At 47.7% G+C, this 25,866-nt stretch overlaps 1 protein-coding gene across 6 annotated transcripts in view; it reads left to right on the top strand.

The window, feature by feature from the left end:
* Nucleotides 1-25,866, top strand: part of LOC134352848 (MAP/microtubule affinity-regulating kinase 4-like) — a 255,135-nt gene that overhangs the window by 144,626 nt on the left and 84,643 nt on the right. For all 6 annotated transcript variants that reach the window (XM_063060350.1, XM_063060355.1, XM_063060349.1 and 3 more), the window contains exons 4-10: nucleotides 4,345-4,393; nucleotides 5,477-5,542; nucleotides 8,806-8,876; nucleotides 9,937-9,993; nucleotides 12,157-12,393; nucleotides 13,976-14,095; nucleotides 23,828-23,927. In XM_063060350.1, coding sequence (XP_062916420.1) covers nucleotides 4,345-4,393; nucleotides 5,477-5,542; nucleotides 8,806-8,876; nucleotides 9,937-9,993; nucleotides 12,157-12,393; nucleotides 13,976-14,095; nucleotides 23,828-23,927 — 700 coding nt within the window. The remainder of the gene's footprint in view (nucleotides 1-4,344; nucleotides 4,394-5,476; nucleotides 5,543-8,805; nucleotides 8,877-9,936; nucleotides 9,994-12,156; nucleotides 12,394-13,975; nucleotides 14,096-23,827; nucleotides 23,928-25,866) is intronic.

The following is a 25,866-nucleotide window of genomic DNA, read 5'->3' as shown; positions in this document are numbered from 1 at the left end:
TGATAGATATATCGATGTGTAGATGTGATAGATATATTGATGGTAGATGTGATCGATGTATTGATGGTAGATGTGATAGATGTAGATGGTAGACGTGATAGATGTATTGATGGTAGACATGATAGATGTATTGATGGTAGACGTGATAGATGTTGATGGTAGATGTGATAGATATATTGATGGTAGATGCGATTGATGTATTGATGGTAGATGTGATAGATGTAGATGGTAGACGTGATAGATGTATTGATGGTAGACGTGATAGATGTTGATGGTAGATGTGATAGATGTTGATGGTAGATGTGATAGATGTTGATGGTAGATGTGATAGATATTGATGGTAGATGTGATCGATGTATTGATGGTAGATGTGATAGATGTTGATGGTAGACATGATAGATGTATTGATGGTAGACGTGATAGATATTCATAGTAGATGTGATAGATGTGTAGATATGATAGATATATTGATGGTAGACGTGATAGATATTGCCTCCTTGAGGCTGCACCTCCTGTAGGTACTTGCAGTGGTGGGGAGGGACATGGCCGTGATGTGTTGATATAGGTGTATATAAAAGCTATTCTCTGCAGTTTTTTGCAATCCATTCAGCCTCATGCGTGACCAGAAGACAAATCAGGATTGGAACTGGAGGTGGTGGGCGGACTGAGTTGAAATTAGTTCAGCCTGAAGTAAAATGTGTGTGTAGGCCGCAGCCCTTCCTCCTTGGCGTTTGAGACATTGTTTGGCTCTGAGCCCAGGGGAAAGCAGTTATTAATAATTATTATTTTATTGACATGTTTGCCAATTGGAGCTCTGCTTCCTAGCTGTTCTCCTGCCGTGGTTTCATTATACCGTTTATTTCCATTCCCCCACCTACCACCCGTGAAAACAACATGGACGGCACTGTGCCGCAGCAGGTAGAGACACTGCCTGATGGTGTCAGAACCTGGGTTCCATCTTGACCCAGGGCACTGCCTGTGTGGAGTTCACATGTTCTTCCAGGGGTTCCGGTTTTCTCCCACATCACAAAGGTCTGAACGTTCGGGCGTTAACTGGCTGCTACAGATTGACCCTAGTGTGTGGGTGAGGCGTGGAATCTGAGGGGAATCGATGAGATTGTGGGAGTAAAACCCATGGACTGGCCTAAATGGGTGTTTGATGGTCAGCATGAATTCTGTGGGCCAAATGGCCTGTTTCTGCTCTGTGTTCCTCAGTTGTCTTTGTCCACAGGGCTTCCAGTTGACTCCTTAGATGCTGGAGCCCAGTCCCAGGACACACACAGAATGCTGGAGGAACTCATCAGGTCTGGCAGCATCTGTGAAGAGGAATGAACAGTCAACATTTCGGCCTGAAACATTGACCATTTATTCCACACTCCATAGATGCTGACTGACCCACTGGGTTCCTCCAGCAATCTGCGTTGTCTCCTTTCTTTTGGAGAGACCAGTTTCCAAAATTAGTGACAAGGATGTTGGGAATTCTGGTAGCCAAAGTTGAATGACTGGAAGACATAGGGGCAGGATTAGGCTGTTCAACCCATCGAGTTCACTCCATTGTTCCATCAAGCTGAGTTTTTCAATCCCATTCTCCTGCCTTCTGTCTGTAGTCTTTATCACCCTTACTAATCAAGAACCTATCAACCTCCACTTTAAATATACCCAATGACTTCACCTCTACAACTGTCTGTGGCAATGAATTTCGCAGATTCACTACCCTCTGGCTAAAGAAATTCCTCCTCATCTCTGTTATAGAGGGACATTCTTCCGTTGTGAGGCTATGCCCACTGGTCCTAGACTCCCGCTTTATTGGAAACATTCTCTTCCCGTCCACTCTATCCGGGCCTTTCAATATTCGGTCGATTCGGGAGGAGAACAGACTCTTTGCCCTCTCTGTCCTTGCCAACCAAGATAGGTAGTTGACCTTACCCACATTTTGTCCTCCTTAATCTTTCCTATCCATTAGCTTTTAATTGTTATCATTCCTGCCTCAACCAATCTGGTAGCTGGTTCCATCCTCTCTGTGAAAAGCCCTGCCCCTCAGGTCCCCTTTAAACCTTTGCCCCCTCACCTTCACAGTTCAAAGTAAATGTATTATCAAAGTGGGTATATACTAGCTTGAGATTCATTTTCTTGTGGGCATTCGTGGGAAAAATAAACCCATGCACAGTTGGCTTTAGACTTTCCTATCCTGGGAAAAAGATGGTGACATTCACCTTATCCACACTCGTTATCATTTTATAAATCTTTAAAAGGTCACCCTTTGGTCTAGTTTGCTATGGAGAAAACAGTCCCAGCATTTGCAGAATCTCCCATTTGATTGTTTTCAGTGCGTATCCAGGACCCCACCTTGAGATATTAGAAACATACAGTTATAAGAGGCTACTTTATTAGGTACACCCATATACCTGCTCGATAATGTAAATATCTAATCAGCCAATCATGTAGCAGGAACTCAATGTATAAAAGTATGCAGACATGGTCAAGAGGTTCAGTTGTTGTTCGAACCAAACATCAGAGGGGGGAAGAAATATGATCTAAGTGACTGACCGTGGAATGGTTGTTGGTGCCTGATGGGGTGGTTCTGAAGGGGTAGCGGGGGAGAATATCAGAAACTGCTGATCTCCTGGGATTCTCATGCACAACATTCTCGAGAGAATTCAGAGTATGGTGTGAAAAACAAAGAAAAGCACCCAGAGAGTGGCAGTTCCGTGGGTGAGAATCGGAATCAGGATCAGAATCAGGTTTATTATCACCGGCATGTGATGAAGAAAGTTGTTAACATAGTAGCAGCAGTTCAATGCAATACATAATATTAGAAGAGGAAAAATAAATAAATAAATAAAATAAAAATAATAAATAAACAAGTAAATCAATTAAGTATATTGAATAGATTTTTTAAAAGTGCAAAAACAGAAATACTACAGATTAACCAAAAGTGAGGTGGTGTCCAAAGATTCAATGTCCATTTAGGAATTGGATGGCAGAGGGGAAGAAGCAGTTCCTGAATCGTTGAGTGTGTGTCTTCAGGCTTCTGTACCTCCTACCTGATGGTAACAGTGAGAAAAGGGCATGCACTGGGTGTTGGAGGTCCTTAATAATGGATGCTGCCTTTCAGAGACATTGCACCCTGAAGATGTCCTGGGTACTTTGTAGGCTAGTACCCAAGATGGAGCCGACTAAATTTACAACCTCCTGCAGCTTCTTGTTAATGAGAGAGATCAGAGGAGAATGGCCAGACTGCTTCAAGCTGACAGTAACTCAAATAACCACACATTGCGACAATGGTGGGCAGAGGAGGATCTCTGAAAGGAGAACGGAACAGACCTTGAAGTACAACAGCAGAAGATGACACTGCGTTGCTCTCCTGTCCCTAATGAAGCAACCTCTGAGTGTCGATAGGGTCTATGATTTGAGTCTCTTACCCAGTGGGCAATGTCTCATCCTAGAGGGTATAGCTTTACGGCTGCAGGGGGGGATGTTTAAAGGAGAAGTGCAGTTTAAGTTTCTTCTTAAACAGAGAGTGATCCTTTCCTGGAATGCCTTGCCGACGGAGATGCTTAGGAGGTATTTGAACAGGCAGCGAATGAAAGGATACAAATAGAGACGGAGAGGATTAGTTAGACGGCATTATTGCTGTTACAGACACGATAGACTGGGTGGCCTGCTTCTCTGCTGCAGTGTCTGATGTTGCATATGAAGGTCTCCTTTCTAGTCCGAAGACAGGAGGAGGAAAACATTGTGTGATTATGGGGCCTTTCCTCACTGCAGGATGTCCCAAAGTCCTTCACAACCACCGAGCTGTGGTCGCAGTTGTAAAAGAGGGAAATGTGGCAGCCAGCTTCTCCACAGCACTGTCCCATAAACAGCAATTTGAATATAAGCAACTCAATTATTTTTGGTTGGTTCATTGATCTCCTTTGACATAAAGCAATTAGCTACCTGAATCACTGATATTTCATGCAGAGGGCAGCTCCTCCGGGAGGTCAGTGCTCCTTCAGCCCTGCCAGGCAACCTTTGTATCGTGAAGAGCTCTAGCCCACGACCTCCGAACCAACCGCAGGTGTGGGGAGGCAAAGGACTTCAATCTCAGAAGGTTGTAGGCCTTGGCACCCTGGCAGAAATGGTCCTCCGATGTGAGGCTGTGGCTGGGTTGGTTCTCAGAGATTTGGCAGCCTCCGGTCTTCCCTCCACCCCTGCGTGGCTACTGAGCTCCTCTCGTAACACTTCGAGAACCTCACCTCAACAAAATTAATCAAAAGTCTCTTTATTGCCTTCTATGTTGTACTGAATATTCCATCTTTGTCTCTTCTTCCCCCCCATTCCCCACCTTTCTCTCTTATCCAGCTCTTCAGAGAAGTGCGGATTATGAAGTGCTTGAATCACCCGAATATTGGTGAGTGTCTTGGATGGGCTGGTGGTGGGTTAGGGTTGGTTAAAGAATTATAAGTACCTTCTTCACCTTTAATCTCTCAGGCACTTTACACCCTTAACATCCCCATCACCTAACGATACGTCTTTGGAATGCAGAAGGAAACTGGAGCACCCGCAGGAAACCCACACGGTCACGGGGAGAACGTACAAACTCCTTACGGACAGTGGCAGGAGATTAATCTCTATCAATGGCACTTCAAGTGTTGTGCTGACCACTGTGCTACAGTACCCCACCCATCTCCAACACAGTTTTTGCTCTGATTTGCCCCTGCTGTGTGGGTGAACGGTGCCATCTTGGGGAGATGATGAGAACATCATTGGGAGAACGAGCCACAGGGAGTGAGGAATGGGATTGATCCGAGGGCTGGCAGCAACTCAATGGACCTAGTTTACAGGGAGTAGAAATGCTGACTTTTTGTTTGAGCCTCTGCTTGACCCCAACTATGACCCTTAGCACTGGTCAGCATTATAACACACACAGAGTTCTGGAGGAATTCACCAGGTCAGGCAGCATCTATGGAGGAAAATGAAGAGGACAATGTTTCAAGACGGGAAAGAAAGGGGGCAAGAGCCAGAATAAAAGGGAGGGAAGGAGGAGCACAAACTGCATGGTGATAGGTGAGGAGGGAAGGTGGGAGAGGGGGAGGGGGAAGGAAGGAATGATTTTGGAACCTGGGAGGTGATAGCTGGAGAGGAAAAGCTCTAAAGAAGAAGTAATCCAACAGTGGATTCCATCTTGGCAGTGGGCAAGGGAATACAGGGGTGGAGGTGGGGAACTGGACGGAGCGTGATGGAGGTGACAGGCAGTTTGTGAGAATAGAAGGAAGGGAAAAAGTAGGGATAAAGTGGCCAAAACAATAAGGAAAAAAAGTGACCATCCAGACAATTACTGCAGTTTATTTATGAAATTAGTTGAGATTGTTCTCATGCCGCAGTTCAGTCCAGGGCTCGGGGCTCAGAGCTCAGGGGTCCGTATTGTTAATTTTCTCTTGCTGCAAGTCCAGCCAGTTCAATGATTAATAATTGTATTTTCTTCCCCCTCTAGTGAAGTTATTTGAGGTGATTGAATCAGAGAAGACTCTCTACCTGGTGATGGAATATGCAAGTGGAGGTAAGACAGCAAGTCTGACTCTATATTATGCTTGAAAATATTGCACGTTGAAGCTCATCCCAAGCTGTGGGGGCACCCCTGAACCTTTCACAGAAGGAGCCATTGTCAGTAATTGACCGCATTTCTGGAGGTTAAGTCACGTGACCTCCCGTGAGCAATACCCCGCCCCCAAGCTCCCTCCATTGGTTGCCTGGCACATCCTTCAGCCTTCCAGCCACTAATCACAGTCAGATTATGCAGCGTGGAAACAACTCATTCATGCTGACTGCCGGAGCAAGTCCCAATTGCCTGCATTTTGTTCACATCCCTCTAATCTTTTCCTGTCCATAACCTTGCCAAATCTGTTTTAAACATTGAACTCTACACCTCAAGTGCAATCATGAAGAGGGAGTGGCACCTGGGTTTAAAGATGAGAGATTAGTTTTATTTGTTGCATGTACACAGAGTGAAAATATGTTGTTTGCATCATTGACGAACACAGTCCAAGGGGATGTGCTGGGTGCTATGCTTCTGGCACCTACATGCCATGCCCTCAGCTTATTAACCCTAACCTGTACGAGGAAGGAGACCAGAGCACTCGGAGGAAACCCACACAGTCACAGGGAGCTCATACAAACTCCTCAAAGACAAGAGTAGGAATTGCAGCTCGATCGTTTGTTTGCTGGTGCTGTACAGCTTTATCCTGACTGCATAGCTCCCTAAACTGAATGATGACCTTTTTTTGTTGCCTTCTGTGGTGCTTTAGGCTCTTGCCTTAGATTATTAGTCTGTGATAATGAAGGCAATGTTAACATTCACTTTGAGGAGGGCCAGAATATAAGAGCACAGTACTGCTGAGTTGATCAGACCACATTTGGAATACTGTGAGCAACTTTGGGCCCAGTATCTAGGGAAGTTTGTGCTGACGTTGGAGTGGGTCCAGAGCAGAGACGGTTTACAAAAATGATTCTGAGCATGAAAGAATTGATATATGAGGATTGTTTGATGTCTCTGCCTGTACTCACGAATGTTCAGAAAGATGAGGGGAGAATCTGAGTGAGACGTTCTATATACTGAAAGGCCTGAGCAGAGAGAAGAATGTGGCGAGGACATTTCCACGAGCAGGCGAGTCAAGAAAATGAGGGCCCAACATCAGAATAAAGGGATTGCCCTTTAAAACTGAGAGGAGTAGGAATTTCTTTAGCCTGAGGGTGGTGAATCTGTGGAATTCGTTGCACAGAGGCCTGTGGAAGCCAGTCATTGGATGTACTTAAAATGTTCTTTATTGGCGGGGGTGGGGGGGGGTTAAGGGTCATGGGGTGAAGGTGGGAGAATGGAGCTAAAAAGAAGTCAGCAATGATGGATTGACAGCACAGACTAGATGAGCCAAATAGTCTCATTCTGCGCCTATATCTTTTGGTATTAAATTGTCCTTTTGCTAAGGACATTGCAGACCCTTTTAGATCCTATTTACCAAATCAATAACACCCCTCTTCATTTGGCAGTTAAGTAATTTGCTTAACGTAAATCACAGCCATATGAATATTTGGATTTATGTAAATTAGCTGCTGGCACCACACATGGTTGGTTGGTAATCAAATGTGAAAATGAGCTGATGATGTCAGCTGGTTTCCAGGGAGATGTTATCCACCAATCAGAATGTGATCTGCTTCTGTAGGTGGCAGAAAAAAGGAAGTCTGCTTGTGGGCGCTGAGCATCTGTGCCAAGGCGATTGGCAGCTGCCACTGAGGCTCCTGTTCCTTAGCTCAAGGCCTATTGCCCTTGGGAGTCGCCATGTGCTAATGCACAAGGTGGAGGTCTCAATTCAGTTCTGGACCTGGACATTGGGTGGGTTGGGTACCACAGTCACTGGCTCCTTCACTAGCCGTTCCCAGGTGATGTGGGTGAGTCGAGGAAGGAATGAGGGTGAGGGTGGAGAAGGGATGGAATGGGTTCGGCAGGGTGTGGGGAAGGAAGGTGAAGTAGCATTGGGCAGAACTAAACTGATTCAGACCAAGACCCATGAGTCAGTGGGCATCAAGACCCCGGTAGTATAACGTTAGTGTAACACTGTTCCAGAACCAGGCTCCTGGGTTCAATTTTGCTGCTGCCGGCAAAGAGTTTTTACGTTCTCCCTGTGACCCTGTGGGTTTTCTCCTGGTGCTCTGGTTTCCTCCCAAATTCCAAAGACGTATGGATTAGTAATTGGTCATGTGGGTGGCAGGCTCGCTGGACTAGGGGGGTACTGTGCTGTATCGCTAAAGAAAATAAAATATTTGCTGGACCTTGATCTTGTTGCCAGGGTGTCTTTCTTCACACAGTTAGGCTGTGGAACGTTTCCCACCCACTCACTAGTATCCCCACTCTCTGGGCCAGGATTCGATGGGAGGAGGGCAGAGAAAGACCATGGAGACTTGGTCCCCATTCCCCATCCTGGGGATTTGAAGAGATTTCACTGATGTAACTCCCCTCCCTCTGAATCCTGCTGTTGTTCATCTCTGTGAAGGCTCTGCCTGCTCGTGGCCAATTGGTAGGTTGTCCTGATGAAAGGTCTTGGCCCAAAACTTACTTAACTACATCACCCCTACAGGTGCATTGGCTCCTGACAGCAACCCTCTGTCCTGGGCCAGTCTTTCAGGTTGTCCCCAGGTATAGTCCATCTAGATGAAGATCCTTCCTTTCCCAGGAATGTCTGTGGAGCTTCTGTTGGCCTTTCTGAAGCTCTGGGTTTTTATGGGATGGATTGCTAGCCCCATTCCCTACCCTCTTTCTTCTGCAGCTGGGCTTCGGCTTGTTCTTGGCGGGGCTTTGGTCCAGAATATCGACTGTTTGTTCCTCTCCGTAGATGCCACTGGCCTGCTGAGTTCCTCCAGCATTTTGTGTGTGTTACACCAGAAGGTTACCAGGCTAGGTAATGCTCAGCCAGGAAATAGTGAGGTCTGCTTCCTACCTGCGACATTTTCACAGCCAATACAGACAAGAGTGTTGGGAAGCAAAAAATTTGAGGCTGGTCCAGTTGTTCATCAGGCCTTTCTCCTGGGTCACGATTGGTGTACAATCTGCTGGAAGAACTCGGCATCTGTGGGGTGTGGAAGTTGTAGACCTGATATATCAACAGTTCCTTCCCTCCACCCACAGTTGCTGCTCAACGCGTTCTCTTGCAGCAGATTGCAGCGTCTGAAGTCTCCGCTGTCACTGTGGTCAGTGTGGCACCCGGTTCTGGCTGTGGACTGTTGACTAGGAAGGAGATGGAGGACAGTAACTGTGTGTTTTCCTGTTCCCAGGTGAAGTGTTTGACTACCTTGTGTCTCATGGGAGGATGAAGGAGAAAGAGGCCAGGGCCAAGTTCCGACAGGTACACCTGCTCACCACCAAGGTTGTTGTTGAATGTTAATGTCTGATGTTCCTTTCCCATTGTAGTCATCAAGCTAACCCACCCTTCCCAACCATTCCTAACTCACTCTCCACCATACCCTGCTCTCTCCCTACCAATTCCCCCTTCATCCCCATCTCTCCCTATCTCTCGCTGTCTCACCTCATTCCATCACTCATTCTCTCTCACATTCCCTCTTGAATTCTCTCCCATTCTTTCTCTCTCTCTCTGTTATGCTCTCTCATTCTCTCACTCCTCTCTCACTCTCTCCCACAATCTTTCTCACTGTCTCATGCTATCTCTCGCTTGCTCTCTCACACTTCCTCACACTCTCTCTTCCTCACACACTCACTCTCACTCACACTCTCTCTCTCTCTCACTCTCTTTCTCACTGACTCTCTTTCTCTCACTCTCCCACTCCCACTCTCCCCCTCTTCCCCCTCACTCCCCCTCTTCCCCTTCACTCCCCCTCTTCCCCCTCCCCCTCCCTCTCCCCCTCCCTCTCCCCCTCCCTCTCCCCCTCCCTCTCCCCCTCCCCCTCCCTCCCTCTCTCCCCCTCCCTCTCTCCCCCTCTCCCTCTCTCCCCCTCTCCCCCTCTCCCTCTCTCCCCCTCTCCCCTCTCCCCTCTCCCCTCTCCCCTCTCCCCTCTCCCCTCTCCCCCTCCCCCTCCCCCCTCCCCCTCTCCCCCTCCCCCTCCCCCTCTTCCCCCTTCACTCCCCCTCTTCCCCCTCCCCCTCCCCCTCCCCCTCCCCCCTCCCTCCCTCTCTCCCCCTCCCCCTCCCCCTCCCCTCTCCCCTCTCCCCTCTCTCCTCTCCCCCCTCCCCCTCTCTCCCTCCTCTCTCCCTCCTCTCTCCCCCTCCCCGTCCCCCCATCTCCCCTCCTCCATTCTTTCCTCTCCCCCCTTACCTCTCCTCCCCCCCCACCTTTCCCCCCTCAGGTGTGGGTAGATGTGTGCAGGTAAGCTCTGAGGTTGCTGTGGGAGATGTGTCAGGGACAGGACGGGATGGGTAACACTCTAATTGCTGTCTGACCTCTCTTGCAGATCGTGTCGGCAGTGCAGTACTGCCACCAGAGAAACATTGTGCACCGGGACCTGAAGGTAGGCACCGGGGTCCCCTTGCCCCCCCTGCTGCGTTCACTGACCTCTTACCAAGATGCAGGCCAGCAATGCTATACCCTTTGCACCCAGCGGAGCCCTCCTGCTCCTGGCCCAGTTGTGCACAGAAGGATCCCGTAGGGAGCATCGTGAGCGTGAAAGTGTCTTGCAGTTTTTTGGAGCACGTAGCCGAAGGTGCCAGGATTAGGCAGGATTTAGAGAATCTCCCCCCCCCCCCCACCCTCTTTTGATGGCAGGGTTAGGGGTTTCCTCTTTAGGCTTAATGCTCTGCACAGAAAATGGCATCCCACTCCCAGGACACGAAACCACACAACCTTAGAAAAAAGATTAACAAGTAGCTTTATGCTTAGTGGCCACTTTATTAGGTACGTCTGCTCATTAATGCAAATATCTAATCAGCCAATCGTGCAGCAGCAACTCAATGCATAAAAGCATGCAGACATGGTCAAGAGGGTCAGCTGTTGCTCAGACCAGACGTCAGAATGGGGAAGAAATGTGACTTTGACTGTGGAATGATTGTTAGTGCCAGAAGGAGAGGTTTGAGTATCTCAGAAACTCCTGATTTCCTGGGGTTCTCACCCACAACAGGCTCTTGACTTTACAGAGAATGGTGCAAAAAACAAAAAAACATCAGTATGAAAACACCTTGTTGGGCTGGCTGGTGGCACAATGACATCAATGCCAAACTTTGGAACAAAGGTTCTCGGGTTCGAATCCAGTCAGGGCCGCTCCCGAGTACGCTTTCCATCCGTGCCAGGTTGAATGCCGAGATCGCAACTCGACCTGGTAAAATAAAGGGAAAAATACTGCGAAATGTCTGTGTGAGGATTGGTGCACCACACAGTCTCTCTCTCTCGCTCCGCGCCTTGTAAAGGCATGAACAAAGATATCGTCCCGCAACATTGCACACGCACGCAGGCGCACACACCAAAAAAAAAAGAAAACACCTTGTTAATGAGGGAGGTCAGAGGAGAGTGGTCAGACCGGTTCAAGCTGACTAACTCAAATAACCACGAGTTACAACAGTGGTGTGCAGAAGAGCATCTGTGCATTCCTGTACCTGATAAAGGTTCCACTTAGTGTATTTCTCACTTGTACATCAAAGCGTTCCGTGGAATATATTATTTCGGACCAGCACAGTCCGAGGATACAAACTCCTCCAAGCAGCAGCGCGAATCGAACACCAACTGGTGATCACGGCAGCTCTGAGGTATTGCACTAACCGTTATGCTACCTGCAGGGTCGGAAACGTGACCTCAGATGGTGATGGTAAATATCTCCCTGCCCCGGTAACCTCCAGCTCACTGCAACCCTTAGACAGATGGGTGAATGAACAGATCTTGTGACGGCCTCACCAGTTCTGGACAACTACTTTGCCCGGATTCTGCCACTGCTCCAATGGCCCATTGTGCTGAGCTCTGTAATCGCTTCTCAAATCCTCTCCAACCTTCTTTCAATGTGATCAATTGAACCCCCCCCCCGCCACCCCTTTCCCCATGTACCCAGAGACCAGGTTCAGACTCAAAGACAAATCCTAGACACAAGAAATTCTGCAGATGCTGGAAACCTTCCTCTGGCATTTTGTGTGTGTGATGCTCGGACTTATAGCAAAGTGGTGAGGATTGGATTGTTTTTGTTCATTGTTTGAGGTGATATAGAAATGTTAGATGTTGTTGTACTGTATCACTGTGAATGAAGTCACCAGGGACTGGGATCGAGTCAGGACCCCACAGGGTGGCTGTGGCTTTGCCAACAGTGTCTCAGGTGGGAATTCATCAGGAGAGGACATTTAAAGCTAATTTGTTTCCCATTCCTCCTGTCCCTCCTCCCTCCTACCCCTTCTCCTCTCCTCCAATCTTACCTCCTGCTCCTCATACCTCTCCACTCCTCCCCTCTTCCCTCAATCCCTCCTTACTTCTCCTGCTCATCACTCCCCTCCCCTCCCTTGCCCATTCCCCCATCCCCTCTCATTGCCCCTCCCATGCCTCCCATCAACCGTCTTCCCCCTCTCTTGCCCCTCCCCTTATTCCTCCCCTCACCCCTCTCCTCTCCTTCCCCTCACCCCTCTCCTCTCCTTCCCCTCCCCTCTCTTCTCTTTCCCCTCCCTCTCTTCTCCTCCCCTCCCTTGACCCTACCCCTGCCCAGGCCGAGAACCTTCTCCTCGATGCTGACTGCAACATCAAGATCGCGGACTTTGGCTTCAGTAATGAGTTTCAGTACGGCAGCAAGCTGGACACCTTCTGCGGGAGCCCCCCATACGCTGCCCCCGAGCTCTTTCAGGGCAAGAAGTACGACGGTCCCGAGGTGGATATCTGGAGCCTAGGGGTCATCCTCTACACACTGGTCAGCGGATCGCTGCCCTTCGATGGTCAGAACCTGAAGGTGGGACATGGAGCCCGTGTGGCAGGCATTTGGGTTCGAGGGTCCTCTAGCCCCCCTTCCCTCAGTGTGTGCACCTCCCCCTCACCACCGGCCTTGTCCAGAAAGCCGGGATAAGTGGGAAGCCCGGTAGTATAGAGGTGGGGGGGGGGGGAAAGAGAGGAAATGGGTGAGGGATAGAAGGAGAGGTGAGGAGGGAGAAAGAGCAGCTCTGTCTCATTCTGGCACTGTCTGTGTGGAGTGTGCATGCTCTCTCTGAGACCACATGGGTTTTTCCCAGTGCTCCGGTCTCTTCCCATGAGGTGTCCACCAGACGTGCGATTAATCTGCCACTGTAAGTTACCTAAGCACATAGGTGAGGGGTAGAGTTTGTGGGGGGGGGGAGTTGATGGGAGCATGGGGAGAATATAATGAGATTCAGGTAAATAAAGATAGGAGCAGAATTAGGCCATTTGGCCCATCAAGTCTGCTCTGCCATTTTATTGTGGCTGGTTTATTTTCCCTCCCAACCTCACTCCTTCGAATAAAATAAATAGGCATCCGTTAGTCTCGTGAGACCATGGATTTGCACCTTGGAAGGTTTCCAGGGCACAGGCCTTGGCAAGGTTGTATGAAAGACCGGTAGTTGCCCATGCTGCAAGTCTCCCCTCTCCACGCCACTGATGTTGTCCAAGGGAAAGGCACTAGGGCCCATACAGCTTGGCACCAGTGTCGTCGCAGAGCAATGTGTGGTTAAGTGCCGTGCTCAACACGCTGCCTGAACCAAGGCTCAAACTCACAACCTTCAGATCACTAGACCGACGCCTTAACCACTTGGCCATGTGCCAACACTCACTCCTTTGATGCCCTGACTAATCAAGAACCTTTCAACCTCCACTTTCAATATACCCAAAGACTTTGCCTCCACAACCGCCTGTGGCTGTGAACACCAAAGGTTCACCATCCTCTGGCTAAAGAAATTCCTCCTCATCTCCGTTCTGGACTATGCCTTCTGGCCTTAGACACTGCCACTTCCTTTCCTTTGTATTTTCAGTTTGTTGTCTTTTGCACACTGATTGTCCACCCTTTTGGTATTGATAGCACGTTACTTTCATTAGTTGATTCTATTATGGTTATTGGATTTATTGAGTATGCCTGCAAGAAGTTAATGGTGACCTATGTGTTCTTTGCTAATAAATTTACTGAACTTACAGGTAACATCCTCTCGACGTCCTAAGCCTTACAATAAATGGGTGCATTGGTGTCATAGACTCATTACAGAAACAGGCTCTTCAGCCCATCAAATCCATGCCAACTCATTGCCCACATCCGGTCCCTATCCCTCTATCTAACTATTGGGGTAATGGAGCTGGGAACTGGGCTGATTCCCACATTGCTGAGGCTGATGCAGGAGGGAAGGGGTCTGCGTTTCCTTTGCACCTCTCACCTTCCTTTCTGGAGTGCGATCCCTGTCCCGATGCATGCAGTCAGATGCCAAGCAAGATCCCACAAACAGCCGCCTGACGACCCTCACACAGAGCAGCCCGTGCTGCTTGTGCTGCCTTTGACGTCGAGGGTTCAGCCTCTCTTGCTGTTACCTCCTCAGGAGCTGAGGGAGCGGGTGCTCCGGGGGAAGTACCGCGTCCCCTTCTACATGTCCACTGACTGCGAGAACATCCTCAAACGCTTCCTCGTGCTCAACCCGGCCAAGAGAGGCACCCTGGAGGTAAGCCACACCAAACTAAACCCTGCTGGGCGACTCAGACTACTTGTGGAAACCAACCCTCTCCCTGGCTTGTCGGAATGTATTAGTGCTGGCTTACGGTGTCACGTAGAGTGAGCTGCAGAGAAACGCTTTTGTTTGCGTGCCTTCCAGACAGGTCATTCCATACATGGAGCTAGGGCAAAGGAAACAGGATGCGGGGTGTAATGTGACAGCCACAGGGAAAGTGCATCGCAGGCAGGCAAACAGAATGTAAGGGCAGCCCAAAGCACCATGGATACAACCCTCCCCATCAGGATCAGATTCACTATCAGCGACTAACATGAAATTTCCTGTAGCTACGTGATACGGCCACAAAACCCCTACCATCCAGGCCATGCCGTCTTCTCACAACTCCCGTAGTGCATGAGGTAGAGAAGCCTGAAGTGCCAGCCCATCAAGTTCAAGAACAGCTACCTCCCTTCAATCACTCGGATCATGAGCAAATGAGCCAGACCCCTAATCACTGCGGTTTAGCAGCACGATGACCACTTTGATCACTCTCCAGTAAAATACACTTTTCTGTTGTTGTTTTAATTGTGTTCTTTGCTGAAGAAGTCATGCATAATTTAAATCTCTGTTTTTTTGTGAGTGTTGTGTTGCTGTGTGACGGTAATGCTGCTGCAGGTGTGATCTTCACTATACCTGGACAGATACGGATTACTGTGCTTTACGCCTTGTTGCTGGAGGATTGTTGTTTCGTTTAGCTATATATGTGTGTATGGCTGAATAATAATTAAACTTTAACTTGATATTGTACATAAGGCAACAAAATCAACTTTAATTTTTTTGACTTTGGAAGGTTCAGAGTTCAAGAGTTCAAGTTTATTGCCATATGCATGCATACCCAGGGTATAAATGGCATGAAAGTTACTCTTTTTCCACAACAGCACAGTACATTCTAAAACATAGCAAACATAAATTACATCAACTTGACATCATACATTAGACATAAATTAACATATTATAATAACTGACATGGCAAAATGAACAACAACATTGGGACAAGTAGGGGGAAATAGACTGTCGCCAGGTCAGTTCAAGAACCTGCTGTGGCAGAAACAGCTCTTTCTTTAGCTCATTAGTTTTATTTTCCACATGAACATCAAACCAACCAGTGAAATGTATCGTTTGCATCAAATCAAATCAAATCAGTGACAATTGTGCTGGGGCAGACTGCGAGTGTCACCAGGTTTCCTGTACACTTCGCTAATGCAAATATCTACTCAACCAACCACTCAATGCATAAGAGCACCCAGACATAAGACCATAAGAGATAGTAGCAGAATTAGGCCATTCAGCCCATCGAGTCTGCTCCACCATTACATCATGGCTGATCCATTTCCCTCTCAACCCCATTCTCCTGCTTTCTCCCCATAACACTTCACACCCCGACTAATGAAGGACCTAGCAGCCTCTGCGTCAAATACACCCAAGCACCTGGCCTTCACAGCCGTCTGTGGCAACGATTTCCAAAGAACCACCACCTTCTGGCTAAAGAAATTCCTCCTTCTCTCTGTTCTAAATGGATGTTCCTCTATTCTGAGGCTGTGCCCTCTGGTCCTACGCTCTTCCACTACAGGAAACATCCTCTCCACATCGATTCTATCCAGGCCTTTCAATGTTCGACAGATTTCAGTGAGAGCCCCCCTCATTCTCCTAACTTCCAGTGATTACAGGCCCGCTGCCTTCAAATGCTCCTCATACATTAACCCTTTCATTCCTGGAATCATTCTCATGAACCTCCTCTGAGGGGCCCAAAACTGTGCCTTATAAAGCCTCAGCATTACATCCTTGCTTTTATATTCTAGCCCTCTTGAAATGATTGCTAGCATTGCATTTGCCTTCCTCACCACTGACTCGACCTTCAAGTTAACCTTCAGAGAATCCTGCACAAGGACTCCCAAGTCCCCTTGCACCTCAGATTTTTGAATTTTCTACCCATTTATAAAATAATCTATGCTTTTATTCTGTCTGTCAAAGTGCATGACCATACACTTCCTGAAATTGTATTCCATCTGCCACTTCTTTGCCTATTCTCCTAATCTGTCTGTCCTTCTGCAGCCCCAATACTTCCTCAATACTACCCGCCCCTCCACCTGTCTTCATATCGTCCGTAGACTTGGTGACAAAGCCATCCAAATCACTGATGGGTAACTTAAAAAGAAGTGGTCCCAACACCGATCCTGCGGAGCACCACTAGTCACCGGCAGCCAAGCAGAAAAGGCTCCCCTTATTCCCACCCTTTGCCTCCGGCCAATCAGCCAATTCTCTATCCATGTTATAATCTTTCCTGTAGTATTATGGGCTCTTATCTTGTTAAGCAGTCTCATGTGCGGCATCTTGTCAAATACGTTCTGAATATCCAAGGGCACCACCATCCACTTATTCTCCTTTGTCTATCCTGCTTGTTATTTATTCAAAGAATTCCACAGGTTTGTCAGGCAAGATTTCCTTAAGGAAACCATGCTGACTTTGCCTTATTTTATCATGTGCCTTATTCTTAACAATCGACTCCAACATCTTCCCAAGGTCAGGCTAACTGGCCTATAATTTCCTTTCTTATCACAAACAAGAGAAAATCTGCAGTTGCTGAAAATTGAAGCAACACACACAAAATGCTGGAGGAACTCAGCAGGCCAGGCAGCATCTTCGTTCCTGACGAAGGGTCTCAGCCTGAAACGTCGACTGTACTTTTTCCATAGATGCAGCCTGGCCTGCTGAGTTCATTCTGCATTTTGTGTGCGCTGCTTCCTTTATTAAGCCTGCCACTCTTCGTGAAGAGTGAAGTGACATTTACGATTTTCCAGTTGCCATGAACCTTGTCAGAATCTCATGATTCCTGAACAACCACTACGAATGCCTCCACAATCATTTCAGCTCCATCTTTCAGAACCCTGGGGTGTAGTCCATCTGGTTCAGGTGGCTTATGTACCTTAAGACTTTTTAACTTCCCTAACACCTTCTTCCTAATAATAGCAACTTCACCCACTTCTGCCCTGACACTCTCGAACATCTGGCATACTGCTAGCATCTTCCACAGTGAAGACTGGTGCAAAATACTTATTCACCACTTGCCTCCTGATCTCCCATTACTACCTCTCCAGCATCATTTTCCAATGGTCTGTCTATTCTTCCCTCTCTTTTACTCTTTATATATGTGAAAAAGCTTTTGGTATCCTCTTTGGTATTATTGGCCAGCTTGCATCATGTTCATCTTTTTAATCTGTGTGGCTTTTTTTGGTTGCCTTCTGTTGGTTTTTAAAAGTTTCCCTCCCACTATATGTTGCTCTGTTATATTCACTCTCTCCTGTTTTTATGGTAACTTTGACCTTCCCTTGTCAGCGTGCTTGTGTCATCCTTCCTTTAGAATAAGGCATTTGTCTTTTCCTGGGAGCCCAATCGAATCCAATTCATTAGCAGGAGCAAATAAAAACAAAGTAGGGACTGGTGGAGTGGCTATTGTTGGAGAGGATCAGTGTTAGATTAGAGAGGCTTTGGCAACAACAGGTCTGGCAAGGTAAGTTTCAGTCCTGACGAAGGGTCTCGGCCCGAAACGTCGACTGTACCTCTTCCTAGAGATGCTGCCTGGCCTGCTGCGTTCACCAGCAACTTTGATGTGTGTTGCTTGAATTTCCAGCATCTGCAGAATTCCTCGTGTCTGTGGCTGAAAGAAGTTGGGAGCTTAACATCCAAGGATACACCTTGTATCAAAAGGGCAGGCAGGTAGGCAGAGGGGGTGGTGTGGCTCTGTAGGTAAAAAATGAAATCAAATCCGTAGAAGGAGGTGATATAGGATCAGAAGATGTAGAATCGTTGTGGGTAGAGTTAAGAAACTGCAAGGATAAAAAGACCTTGATGGAAGTTATATACTAACCTCCAAACCAGCATGTGGGCCACAATTTGCAATGGGAGATAGAAACCGCATGTCAAACAGGCAATATGATGATAGTCACTGGGCATTCCAACATGCAGGTAGATGGGGAAAATCAATCGGACATGGTCAAATGGTTCATTTGGTGTTCTGACCAAACATCAGAATGGGGAAGAAATGTGATTTAAGTGACTTTGACCATGGAATGATTGTTGGTGCCAGACGAGATGGTTTGAGAATCTCAGAAACTGGTGATCTGGGATTTTCACACACAACAATCTCTGGAGCTTACTGAGAATGGTGTGAGAAACAAAAAGTATTCAGTGAGCATTAGTTCTGGGGTCAGAAATACCTTGTTAATGAGAGAAGTCAGAGGAGAATGGCCAGAGTGCTTCAGGGTGACAGTAGTTCAAATAAATATACAAAATTCTGGAGGAGCTCAGCAAACAGGCAGAATCCATGGAAATGAATAAACGGGGACCATTCTTCAGGATTGAGAAAGAAGGGGGAAGACGGCAGAATAAAAAGGTGGGGGAATGGGAAGGAAGGTAGCTGGAAGATGATGGGTGAAGCCGGGTGGGTAGGACAGATGAAGGGCCAGAGAGGAAGGAATCTGATGGGAAAGGAGAGAGTACCGTGCAAGAAAGGGAAGGAGGAGAGTACACAGGGGGAGGTAAGAAGCCAGAGTTGGGAATAGAGGAAGGGGGCAGGGGAGGGAAATGTTTTATCAGTGGAAGGAGAAATGGATGCTCATGCCCTCAGGTTGGACGTTACCCAGACAGAATGTAAGATGTTGCTCCTCCACACAGAGGGTGGCCTCATCATAGCGGAAAAGGAAGCCCTGGACCGACTTGTTTGAATGGGAATGGGAATGGGAGAGTGCGATCCCTGTGGAAAGCAGAGAGTGGGGAGAAGGTAAAGATGTGTTTGGTGGTAGGATCCTTTTGGAGGTGGCGGAAGTTGTGGAGAATGGTGTGTTGGTTCAGAGGCTCACGTGGTGATATGTACAGACAAGGTGAACTCTATCCCTGTTAAGGTGATGGGAAGATGGGGTGAGTGCAGATGTTCAGGAAATGGAGGAGATGCAGTGGGGGCATCATTAATGGTGGAGGAAGGGAAACCTTGTCTTTGAAGAAGGGGGACTCCTCTGATATCCTGGAAAGGAAAGCCTCATCCTGGGTCAGATGTGGTGGAGACGAAGGAACTGAGAAAAGAGAATAGTGTTTCCTTGAAGAAGGGTCTCAGCATGAAACATTGACTGTCCACTTCCATGGATGTTACCTGACCTTTTGAATTCCTCCAGCATTTTGCGTGTGTTGCTTTGGATTTCCAGTATCTGCAGATTTTCTTGCTTTTAGTATCACAAAGAAACACTCGTTACAACAGTGGAGGGCAGAAGAGCACCTCTGAATGCACAACACGTTCAACCTCGAAGTGAGTGAGCTACGGCAGCGGAATGCCACAACGACTTACACCCCTGTACCTAATAAAGCGTGCACTGAGCATACATCTGAATAAAAGTTGAACAGGTTGTTGAAATTGAGATGTTTGGAGTGAAGGGGCAGTAAAATTCAAAGAGCCCCCCAGGACTCAGGCATGGGAATCATTTCTTGCTTCTAGTGCTAATAATTCCTTTCTTAAATGACAGGAACAAAAAGGAACTCACTAAAAAGGGTGCACAATCTGTACAACACACATCAAAGTTGCTGGTGAATGCAGCAGGCCAGGCAGCATCTCTAGGACTGTACCTCTTCCTAGAGATGCTGCCTGGCCTGCTGCGTTCACCAGCAACTTTGATGTGTGTTGCTTGAATTTCCAGCATCTGCAGAATTCCTGTTGTTTGCACAATCTGTACAAGTGGGTTTGATCAAACAATGTTATTAGTGCAGTAGTACACATTTCTTGGAATGTGGGATTAGTGTAAATGAGTGCATGGATTCAGTGGGCCAAATGGCCTGATCGCATGCTGTATCTCTCTGCATTGGTCAGCCAGTGAACTGGAGGGGCAGAGAGATGGGGAGAAGGAGGGAGGTTGGGACAGGTAGGTGACAGCTATGGAGAAGATGAGCGAAAGATCTCATATCTTCCCCTATATAGCTTCCGCTATATCGCCGTGATTTCGCGCACCTCGAAAGGTGCTGTGTTTTCGCTCACCTCTCATAACTTCCCCTGTATTGCCGTGTTTTCGCTTCCCTCTCATACCTTCCCCTAAATTGCTGTGTTTTCGCGCACCTCCCATAGCTTATCCTATATCACCGTGTTTTCGCGCACCTCTCATATATTCCACTATAGCGCTGTGTTTTCGCACATCTCCCATACCTTCCCCTTATCGCTGTGTTTTCGCACACCTTCCATACCTTCCCAAATATGGCTGTGTTTTGGCGCACCTCTCATTCCTTCCCCTGTATCGCTGTGTTTTCGCACACCTCCCATAGCTTCCCCTTATCGCTGTGTTTTCGCACACCTTCCATACCTTCCCAAATATGGCTGTGTTTTGGCGCACCTCTCATTCCTTCCCCTGTATCGCTGTGTTTTCGCGCACCTCCCATAGCTTCTCCTATATCACCGTGTTTTCGCGCACCTCTCATATATTCCACTATAGCGCTGTGTTTTCGCACATCTCCCATACCTTCCCCTTATCGCTGTGTTTTCGCACACCTTCCATACCTTCCCAAATATGGCTGTGTTTTCGCGCACCTCTCATATATTCCACTATAGCGCTGTGTTTTCGCGCACCTCTCATATATTCCACTATAGCGCTGCGTTTTCGCACATCTCCCATACCTTCCCCTTATCGCTGTGTTTTCGCGCACCTCCCATAGCTTCCCCTGTATCGCTGTGTTTTCGCACATCTCCCATACCTTCCCCTTATCGCTGTGTTTTCGCACATCTCCCATAGCTTCTCCTATATCACCGTGTTTTCGCACACCTCCCATAGCTTCCCAAATATGGCTGTGTTTTCGCACATCTCCCATAGCTTCTCCTATATCACCGTGTTTTCGCGCACCTCTCATATATTCCACTATAGCGCTGTGTTTTCGCACATCTCCCATACCTTCCCCTTATCGGTGTGTTTTCGCACATCTCCCATACCTTCCCCTTATCGCTGTGTTTTGGCGCACCTCTCATATATTCCACTATAGCGCTGTGTTTTCGCACACCTCCCATACCTTCCCCTTATCGCTGTGTTTTCGCGCACCTCCCATAGCTTCCCCTATATGGCTGTGGTTTCGCACACCTCCCATAGCTTCCCCTATATCGCTGTGTTTTGGCGCACCTTACATAGCTTCCCCTATATCGCTGTGGTTTCGCGCACCTCCCATAGCTTCCCCTATATCAAGTGGCCTGCTACCTGCAATTGTTTGTTTGAATAGAAACAGGGAAGAGCGATGTAAAGGCCATGGTGTCACTCAGCAACACATCCCAGTGACTCCCTCGTCTTTCCTTTGGGGAACATAAATACTTACAGCACAGAAGGAGGAGGGCATTTGGTCCATCGTGTAGATTCTGGCCAAGCACACTCTTAATCCCACTTCCCAGCCCTGTGGGTCGTTAAAAACGAGCAATTCTTCAATATGTAGAGGTTTGCTGCCTCTGCTCTCGTTTTGGATAGTGAGTGCCAGCTGATCGAGTGCAGTAACATCATGTGCACCACGATAGCGTAGCAGATACCACGACATTATTCCAGCTCGGGGCGTGCTGGAATCCGGAATTTGATTCCGGTGCCGTTCTGTGGAGAGGCTGTGTACGTCCTCCCCGCGGAATGCTTGGGTTTCCCCCAGGTCATCTGTTTCCTCCCACAGTCCGAAGATGTACCGGGTAGATTAATTGTCCCGCGGTGAGGTTGGGGCTCATTGGGGTTGTGGGGTTGCTGGGGCAGTGTGGCTTGAAGGGCTGGGAAGACGTACCCAGTGCTGCAATGCTAAATAAATATGCTTATTCTCAATTCCTGTCTAAACTTTCCACCCATTATTAATACGTCCCTGGCTCCTGACCTCCCCTCAGGAAGGAATCAGAGTCAGATTTATTACCATTGGCATATGCCATGAAATTTGTTGTTTTGTGGCAGCAGCATAGTGCACAAAAAACTACATTGCAATAAGAAATATTAAACAAAAGTTAGTGTGCAAAAAGACAGCAAAATAGTGAGTCAGTGCCATTCAGACAAAGCTAATGGCGGAGAGGACGAAGCTGTTCCTGCAACATTGAGTCTGTGTCTTCAGGCCCCTGATGGTAGTAATAAGGAAGCGAGTGTGTTCTGGATAGTGAGGGTTGTTATTGATGGACACCTCCCTCATTAGCATCGCCTATTGAAGCTGTCGTCAATAAAGGGAGGCTTGTGCCTCTAGTGGAGCTGGTCAAGTTACAACCCTCTGTAGCTTTGTCTGAGCCCATGCGTTGGCCTCTCGATACCAGGCTGTGACGCAGCTAGTCAGAATACTCTCCACAGTACTGTCACGTACTCCGTGACGGGTTAAAGAACCAGCAGAAATGGAGAACACCTTGGAGTCCAGTATTCCTATTAATTAATGGTATTTATTAGTAATTACACAGTACGGTAATATAGATGCAGATAAATCAAACAGATTAATATTGATTATATATCAGTAAGTGTGGAAATATATGAAAACTAAACTTCTTCAAGTCTAGGGGTAAATAGGTCGTCTTACGATGATGAATAAAGTTCAGTTCCGTTCGTGGTATTGAGTTGAGTAGTGATGGAGAGGGAGAGATTTGAGTCTTCAGGTGAGCTGACACCGTCGAACTTCCCGTTGTCCTCCGAAATCCTTTAGAAGTCACCGACCATGATCACAACAAAGGGATCTGTTCTGTGGTGGAGCTATCAACCCAGGTGAGGGTTGGACACACAAGTAACTCCCCACCGGTCACGCCCTGTTTACACGGCAAGAGCCACTGATCGATCCTCCAAAACCCACTTTTTCTGTGGGCACAACAAAGCTCATTCAGTGCCCAAAATCATGTGTCTGAGGTCTATCATCTGACCTTCTATTTATCTCCCCGTACTGAGTACCAACTGTCATTCAAACAGCTCCTCCCTTCTCTGTCTGTAAGAATGTACAAGCAGGCGATGTTCTTGGGAAAGTATAAACAAACTGTGAGCAGTCTTCGTCTCTCTCTCTCTCTCTCTCTCTCTCTCTCTCTCTCTCTCTCCCTCCCTCTTTCCCCCCCCCCCCAAGATGTCGGTGTTAAATAACTGTCTCTCTCTTTTCAAAAGCACAGTTCATAGGGGCCACTCAGGACCCTGTCGCAGTACATTTGGAGAAATTTGCTGGTGCCTCATGAGATACGGCTGCTGTCATGCCTTTTCCATAACTGCATCAATATGTTGCACTCAGAATTGATCTTAGAGACGTTGTCACCCAGAAACTTGAATCTGCTCACCCACTCTACTGTTGACCAGTCATCGAGGAAGAGGATCCTTTATGTTAACCCTGTCTGAGTTTCTCATAACTGTGATCATCGGTTCCCTCTTCCTCAACGAAGGGCCAGCGGCAGAGTGGGTGAGCAGGCTGCATCTCAAGCACTTGGAGATGAGATGGAGATAGTTGGGTTTCTCGGTGGGCTGCGTGACAATTATAGTTAAGCAGATCAGCAAATGAACTGGAGGTCAAGTGAAGATGACTTTCAACAGAATGAAGTTGAAATAACTGATTAATACCTGATTAACGGTACCCAGTCACCTCAAGAAGGGAGTAAGATTGGCACAAAACACACATACAGTCTCCAGGTGGTAGGGGGGTACATTGTGTTAGATGCCAATGTGCCAACACTAACAGTCTGTTCTTTCCCAATTCTACCAGCAAATCATGAAGGACAAGTGGATAAACGTTGGCTGCGATGGGGATGAGCTGCGGCCTTACACGGAACCCGAACAGGACCTAGGAGATAACAAACGCATAGGTGAGCATGGCTCCTCCTTCAGCAACAAACTTCTGTCCTCGCAGTTATCCTCCCTGGTTCAAACTCCTCAGGTGTGAGATCACACTGCTTCCTGTACAGGTATCTTCAGGTAACCCAGCCTGCAGGTTGGAAATAGATGGTCATTCCTTCACCATCTCTGGGCTCAGACACCAGAACTCCTTCCCCAGTATATCAGTGGCATAGTGATTAGGGCAACACATTACAGCCTGGGGCATTCCGGGGTTCGGAGTGCAATTCCAGCGCCATCTCTACATTCTCTGCATGGAATGCATAGGTTTTCCCCGGGTACGCCAGTTTCTTCCCACAGTCCAAAGATGTGCCAGGTAGGTTAGTGGGTTTTCTGGTTATTGTAAAATTGTCCCATGAGTTAATGGAGTCTGTTAGGGAGGCTCAAAGGGTGGAAGAGCCTATTCAGTACCGTATCACTAAATAAATAAATATCCCTGTGGCGGTATCATCAGCACACAGACTGCTGTTATATAAATAAAAGGCTCACTCCCAGCCTACAGGTGATGAGCTTTACTTGTCACATGTAAATCGAGTGAAATACGTTATTTGCATCAACGACCAGCACAGTCTGAAGATTGAGCTGGACTCAGCTCGCAAATGTCGCCACTTTTCTGGCGTGAACATAGCACGCCCACAGCTTACTGACACCAACCCGTGTCTTTGGAATGTGGGAGGAAACTGGAGCGCAAAACTGGAGGAAACTCTTGCGGTCACAAGGGGAACGTACAAACTCCTTACAGACAACGGTGGTAATTGAACGCCGATCAGCGATCACTGGTGATGTAAAGTGTTATGGTACTGTGCTGCCCACCAAAAAGTAATTAGAGACGGGCAGTAAATGCTGGCCTTGCCAACAATGCCTAGATTGGAAAAATTAGTAAAAAGTTTTTAAATTACAGAGACTTCTCTAAACTAAACACAAGAGATTCTGCAGATGCTGGAAATCTAGAGTAACACACACAAAATACTGGAGTAATTCAGCAGGCCGGGCAGCATCTATGGAAATGAACAAACATTTTGGGCTGAGACCCTCCTCAGGACTGGAAAGGAAGGGAGAAGATGCCAGAATAAAAAGTTGGGGTGGGAGGTGGTGGTGTAGGAGGACAAGCTCGAAGGTGATAGGTGAAGCCAAGTGGATGAGCAAGGTAAAGAGCTGGAAAAGAAGGAATCTGACGGGAAAGGAAAGTGGACCACGAGGGAAAGGCAAGATGGAAGGACACCAGGGGGAGGTGATATACAGGTGAAGAGATGAGGTAAGAGGCCAGAATGGGGAATAGAAGAAGAGGGAAGGGGGAGGAGAGAAGAGAAAAAAAGGATAAAAAAAAATACCAGGTTAGAGAAGTCGATGTTCATGCTATCAGATTGGAGGCTGTACTCTAACAGAATATGAGGTGTTTCTCCTCTACCCTGAGAGTGCCCTCATCGTGCCTGAAGAGGAGACCATGTTGGAACGGGAATGGGGATAGGAATTAAAATGGTTGGCCACTGGGAAATTCCAATTTTTGTGGATGGAGTAGAGGTGCTCAACAAAGTGGTCCCCCAATTTATGTCAGGTCTCACCAATGTAGAGGAGACCACATCGGGCGCATCGAATATAATAGATGACCACAGCAGATTTGCGGGTGAAGTGTTGGCTCACCTGGAAGGACTGTCTGGGGCCCTGAATGGAGGTGAGGGGGGAGGAGATTCGGCCGGTGTAACACTTCTTTCGCTCGTAGGGATATGTGTCAGGAGGGAGATCAGTGGGGAAGAACAAATGGATAAGGCGATCATGAAGGGAGCGATCCCTGCTTAAAGCAGAGAGTTGGGAGAAGGTATGTTTGGTAGTAGGATCCACCTGAAGATGGCCAAAGATTGGAGAACCATGTGTTGAATGCAGAGGCTCATGGGGTGGTAGGTGAGGACAAGA

The sequence above is a fragment of the Mobula hypostoma genome, chromosome 10 (genome assembly GCF_963921235.1).
Source record: "Mobula hypostoma chromosome 10, sMobHyp1.1, whole genome shotgun sequence".
Classification (NCBI taxonomy): Eukaryota; Metazoa; Chordata; class Chondrichthyes; order Myliobatiformes; family Myliobatidae; genus Mobula; species Mobula hypostoma.
Note: the sequence above shows the minus strand (reverse complement) of the source record. Positions and strands in the feature narration are given on the sequence as shown.